Source organism: Aplysia californica, unplaced genomic scaffold, assembly GCF_000002075.1.
Source record: "Aplysia californica isolate F4 #8 unplaced genomic scaffold, AplCal3.0 scaffold00250, whole genome shotgun sequence".
Classification (NCBI taxonomy): Eukaryota; Metazoa; Mollusca; class Gastropoda; order Aplysiida; family Aplysiidae; genus Aplysia; species Aplysia californica.
The window spans coordinates 607,385-613,415 of NW_004797520.1; the positions used below are offsets into that span (position 1 = coordinate 607,385).

The window sequence follows — 6,031 nt, forward strand, 5'->3', positions numbered from 1 at the left end:
GGGGGGTTATAGGGTGTTACAGTGGTGGTGTTGGGATGGCGAGTTCTTCTACAGCACACTGGGGAGGGGAGGGGAGGCTGTGTGTTGTGATTTGTGGCGTTTAGAGTGACTTGTGAGCGGTTTAAAGTAGCATGCGGGCTAGAGAGACATAGAAGGGTTGTTTGGATACACTTCTTTTTACTCAAAAGTTGGTGGTTGGCAGGTTCTAATCCTATCAAACATCTATTGTCCTTATCTCTCCTCCTCCTTCGTTGTATGTTACTCTCCAGCAGTAACTCTGTAACTCCTCTATAATCTTCAGCGCTTGTATTTTCTGTTTATGTTGCAAGTGCCGTTAAACTCTTACTAAAACTAAAACTGTCCTCCTCCTTTGTTGTATGTTACTCTCCGGTAGTAACGCCTCTAATCTTCACTGCTCTTATGATCTATTTGTGTTGCAAGTGCTGTAAAACTCATCCTATAACGACAAAAAACTAAACGAATTGACCAATGATTTGTCCAGATACGAAGATGGAGACTGGGGTGCTGGGTGACTCGTCGGAAGACTCCTCAAACGTCAAGACGGAGAGAGATGCCGCAACCTCCTCTAGTGTCAAGGTCGAGAGAGATACGGCTGCCTCCTCTAACATCAAGATTGAGGGAGATGCTGTCGCCTCTTCTTCATCGTCCTCCTCCTCCTCCTCCTCCTCCCCCTCCCCCTCCTCCACTCCGTCTTCCTCCAAGGGCAAGCGGATTTTCACACTGCGGGCAGCAAACAATTTTGGCCGGGACGAGTCGGGCACGCGTCTAGTGGATGACGGGAAAGCCTTGAGGATGAGTAGTAAGTTGTTGTTGTTGGTGTTGTTGTTGTTGTTGTTCTTCTTCTTCTGCTTCTTCCTCCTCCTCCTCCTCCTCCTTTTTCTTCTTCTCAGTCGTATCACACTTGAAGACTAGTGTCTATCATAGACTGTACCGTTTTGCTACATTCCTCTGTTTGTCCATGCAGCTTCTCCTGTTGTGTTTATGGGGTTGGCCACGTTTCATGTTTTAGGGCTCCGTCTTTGTGACTGAAGCAAAAGTAAAAACATCTGAATAATTGGATTTTAAATATTTTTGATCTCCCGTTTGCCTGAGATCCCACATTCCCCTTGCTCCCCAGCACCGGGATCTTAGGGGGAGACTATTGTACATGTAACAAAAACTCTGCTCTTTGCAGGATACGAAATAGGAAACATATTTTTATCCTACAAAAATACCCAACTAGAAACATTTCTTAAAAAGTGATCAGGACGGCTTGTGTTGTAAATGTGAGGATGTGTCGGGGAAAGGGAGATTTGTTTCTGTTGTCATTCCACACAAAACCGGGGCGGTGCTACTGACTGAAGTGTCTTTAGGCCATTCCCAAAGGGGGGGACATAAACGTGTTCTTATGCACTGTAGAATTGTAAATGGGCTGATTCATCGATGTCATGCTCATAACTGTGCCTGAACTGCAACAGAGAACTGCTGCTTTTTCTTTCCTATTCCGTAATATCGTCATTTTCCTCTACTTCTTTTGTATGTTTGTCACTCTCTTCTGACCCGCTATTTCCGGGGTGCCTTGATAGTCGAAGCACACTTTGTGCTGGTGAAGCAAGAGAGGTGAGCAGATAAGCCTGATTCCCTGTAAAGACTTCTCTATTGACATCCACCCCTTAGCGCTCATATGACTTTATGCAGTTTCGAGCACCGTAAAAACTCTACTAAAACTAAAACCCAGAACATTCAATATTTAGTTTGTAATGGGGAAGGAGGGATTAAGACGTGTGTCATTCTTGTTTCTGCTGTTAATTGGAGAGCACCACTGGTAGGTCCTACTTTTTACAAGTGGCTTATCGTGTATATTTTCAGGTCGGACATACATCGCTGTAGACTGGAGTCCGGCGGCTAAGGAAAGGTTCTTTGACACAAAAGCTGCGGAGGTGAGTGATCGTGGTGGAGGGAGTCAGGCTATAACTTTTTCTGTTTGTGAATATGTTTGTTTCAGTGCCATAGGCCAAACCTCGCTTTGTTGAACCTGTCTCTGTCATTGTCTTGGGCCAAACTTTGCTGTGTAGAATTTTTTTAAGTTATTAAACTCTTTCAATGTCTTGGGCCAAACTTTGCTGTGTAGACCCATGGAAGAGGTCAGTTTCTGCAATTAAAACAATTGAATTATCCGAGAAGTCGAAGCTGATGCTTTGTATCCAACAGAATGTGAGATGTGTTAAATGTAATTGAACGTATGAAAATGTTCTGCAAGCATAGAGAAGAAAAAGGTACGGATGGTGGATTAGCACCAGCACAGAATTGGATGTGTTGAGATATCTGCTGTCTGTGGTGTAGCAGTTAGGCGCTTCGCTGACAACATGTAGACGATGCAAGTTCAGTCCGCAGGTGGTTGGAGGGTGCTCTGGTGTGGTTTGCTCCTTCTTTCCTATCAAACATCTGTCGTCCTTTTCTCCCCTCCTTCTATTTTGTGTTTGTAACTCTCTTGTAACACCTCTAATCTTCGGCATTTATATGACCTTATTGTGTTGCAAGTGCCGTAAAACTCGTACTTAAACTAAACGAGTTCAGTCCCTGTGTGGGAAGGTTTTTTGTTGGGTATCTCCGTCTGTCTTTTTGGGACATTGTGTCCCTCTCAGCTGGCCCCTGAGGTTGAGAGTTGAAGCAGCCCACCTCCCGGATGATCTAAATAGTGTTGATAGGGCCGTGGAACATCTACAGTTACTATCATGTTGATAGGGCCGTGAAACATCTACAGTTACTATCATGTTGATAGGGCCGTGGAACATCTACAGTTACTATCATGTTGATAGGGCCGTGGAACATCTACAGTTACTATCATGTTGATAGGGCCGTGGAACATCTACAGTTACTATCATGTTGATAGGGCCGTGGAACATCTACAGTTACTATCATGTTGATAGGGCCGTGGAACATCTACAGTTACTATCATGTTGATAGGGCCGTGAAACATCTACAGTTACTATCATGTTGATAGGGCCGTGAAACATCTACAGTTACTATCATGTTGATAGGGCCGTGGAACATCTACAGTTACTATCATGTTGATAGGGCCGTGAAACATCTACAGTTACTATCATGTTGATAGGGCCGTGAAACATCTACAGTTACTATCATGTTGAGATTGTGGCTGGTTGAAACGGGCCGCTGGCTGGTCCTGCTTCTTTACCATTTAAAAAAATTTTTTTTTTAAATTGGCGTCTGTCTGTCTCACTGAAAGGTCTATTGTCCTTATCCCACTTGCTTTTTTTTGTATGTTTACTCTCTGGTAACAACTCTAATCTTTGACGCTTATATGACCTATCTGTGTTGCAAGTACTGTAAAATTGGTACTTCAACTAAAAGAAAACTACTTTGTGGGTGGTTAGCGGGTGCTCTGGTGTGATTTGCTCCTTCTTTCCTATTAAAAAAGTCTGTTGTCTTTATCTCCCCTCCTTCTTTTTTGTGTTTGTTGCTCTCTTGTAACACCTCTAATCTGTGGAACTTATATGACCTTATTGTGTTGCAAGTGCTGTAAAACACTTAATAAAATTTAAAAAAACAACAACTACTTTGTGTGCAGGACTTTGAGGAGCACGAGAGCATGAGGTCGCGCGGTGTGCAGAAGAAGACGGTCATCCAACTGGACGACTGCCTCAAACTCTTCATGAAAGAGGAGCAGCTTAGTAAACACGACCCCTGGTAAGGTCAGAAGGTCATTAGGTCACCGGTTGGCCAGAAAGGATTGGGGAAAGGCTGTTGGTTTTTTAAAACATTTAAGCAGGGGTGGAGGGTGATGGTGGGTGAGAGGGAGAGGAGGGGGGGGGGGGGTTCAAGGCGTGTCATGAGATAAAAAGCGACTTTTTTAGTACTTTTGAGATATTGGACATCAAAAGCAGATGGAACGTTATTCATGAGTATTTTTTCTCGGAGCAGAATGGTCATTTCAGAATGACACGCGGATCACAATGTAGTGTGAGGCAGACAGAACCCGCAACATACCTCAACTCAAAACTTTAAAAAAAACCTGGATAGAATAATAATAATAATAATAATAAATGACATTTACATAGCGCTCTACCCCGATTAAAGTACGCAGGCTCTCAGCGCTTAACAATACAATACAATGGACAACAGTAACATAAAATGTTGTGTTCTGACTAAAAGAAAATCACTGCAAATATTTTAAAAAACACTTTTCATCTCATGCTACAAGTCGATGATGCTGTCAAATTTTGACGAAGTAGCGGGGATATAGAGGGTGTGGTTTGCTCCTTCTTTCCCATCGAACATCTATCGTTTTTATCTCCCCTCCTCCTTTTTTTGTGTCTGTTACTCTCTTGTAACACCTCTAATCTTCGGCACTTATAAGGCCTTCCTTATTGTGTTGCAAGTGCCGTAAAACTTTTACTAAAACTAAACTGTTGCTCTCTTGTAACACCTCTAAACTTCGGGACTTATATAACCTTATTATGTTACAAGTGCTGTAACACACTTACCAAAACAAACAACAAACTCCCCCCACACCCCACCCCCCACCCTTTCTCATCTCTCCAGGTACTGCCCGGACTGCAAGGAGCACAAACAGGCCACCAAGAAGTTTGACCTGTGGTCACTGCCGGACGTTCTCATCATCCACCTCAAGAGGTTCTCCTACAACAAGTACTGGAGGGACAGTGCTTAAAAGATACCATATTTCCCCACACAGTGAGTGTAAACAGTACATTGTACTCTGATTTACAATCTAGATACTCTTTGCATCTGTTCAATGTAAACATAATAAAGTAAAAGGTGTTTACATGGAAAAGGAATGGGGGTAATGACCCTGACATGGCACGATGCTTTTAGTCTTTGTTCCAGTTTGTTTCCCACCCCCCTGGGTCAGTGCTACTGACTGAAGTGTCTTTAGGCCATTCCTAAAGGGGGGACATTAACCATGTTCTTATGCACAGTAGAATTGTAATTGAAAATGGGCTGATTCATCAATATCATGCTCATAACTGCCTGAACTGCAACAGGGAACTGCTGCTTTTTCTTTCCTAATCCTTATTATCGTCATTTTGCCTCTACTTCTTTTGTGTATTTGTCACACTCTTGTGACCCGCTATTTCCCGGGTGCCTTGATAGTCGAAGCAGACTTTGTGCTGTTTACTCTAGAGAGGTTTGCAGAGTAAGCCCGATTTCCTGTAAGGACTTTACTGTTGACACCCACCCCTTGGCGCTCATATAACCTTATGCAGTTGCGAGCACCGTAAAACCTCTACTCAAACAAAAATATCACTATTTCTCTCTCCCCACCCCCATCCCCCGTCCCCACCATCATTAGTGGTCTGGACCTGCGGAAGTACATCATAAACGAGGAATCCAACGACTGTGACGTCTACGACCTGATAGCCGTGACCAACCACTATGGAGGCCTCGGCGGTGGTCACTGTAAGTACTGGAAGACATCTAGAAATACTATACCAATTTGATTTGCCCGTTAGGACTTCTCTGTTGACATCCACCCCTTGGCGCTCATATAACCTTATGCAGTTGCGAGTGCCATAAAACCTTACTAAAACTAGACTAAGACTGTGGGGTCGCAGCCAAGTGTCTTAACACTTTCCCTACCACGAGCCGCAAAAGACCTCGCTGGACCGAGAGCCGCAAAATACGGCTCGATTGGCTCGCTATCTATTCCAATCCAGTAACGAAAAGGCACCAAATTCTCGACTGATCCACGTTTTCAAAATAATAGAATAGACTTCCTGTTAGCAGATACGAAAGAAAATATAGCACTGAGAGACTATTTTTAGTCATTTCAGCGCTTTTTTGTCCACTTCGAAACGTAAAAATGAGAAGAAAAGGGCTCCCCTGTCTTCAGTAGGCCTATATGTCTCATATTTTCACTTCTGTATTAGGTTCACATACATAACTTTCAGCATTTCTTCGCATTACTTGAGGCAACCGACCTGGGAAGTTTGAATGATGCTGTTGTGTACGTGTGCTTTTTAAAACTCCAACAAACAAAACAAGACCCCCC

At 43.5% G+C, this 6,031-nt stretch overlaps 1 protein-coding gene across 1 annotated transcript in view; it reads left to right on the forward strand.

Annotated features, from left to right (window-relative positions):
* The window catches only part of LOC101852858 (ubiquitin carboxyl-terminal hydrolase 15), a gene marked incomplete at its 3' end in the record, with an annotated part of 35,928 nt that overhangs the window by 27,466 nt on the left and 2,431 nt on the right, over nucleotides 1-6,031 (forward strand). Inside the window, 4 exon segments of the mRNA XM_013083720.2 lie at nucleotides 503-820; nucleotides 1,870-1,940; nucleotides 3,590-3,708; nucleotides 4,564-4,682. Coding sequence (XP_012939174.1) covers nucleotides 503-820; nucleotides 1,870-1,940; nucleotides 3,590-3,708; nucleotides 4,564-4,682 — 627 coding nt within the window.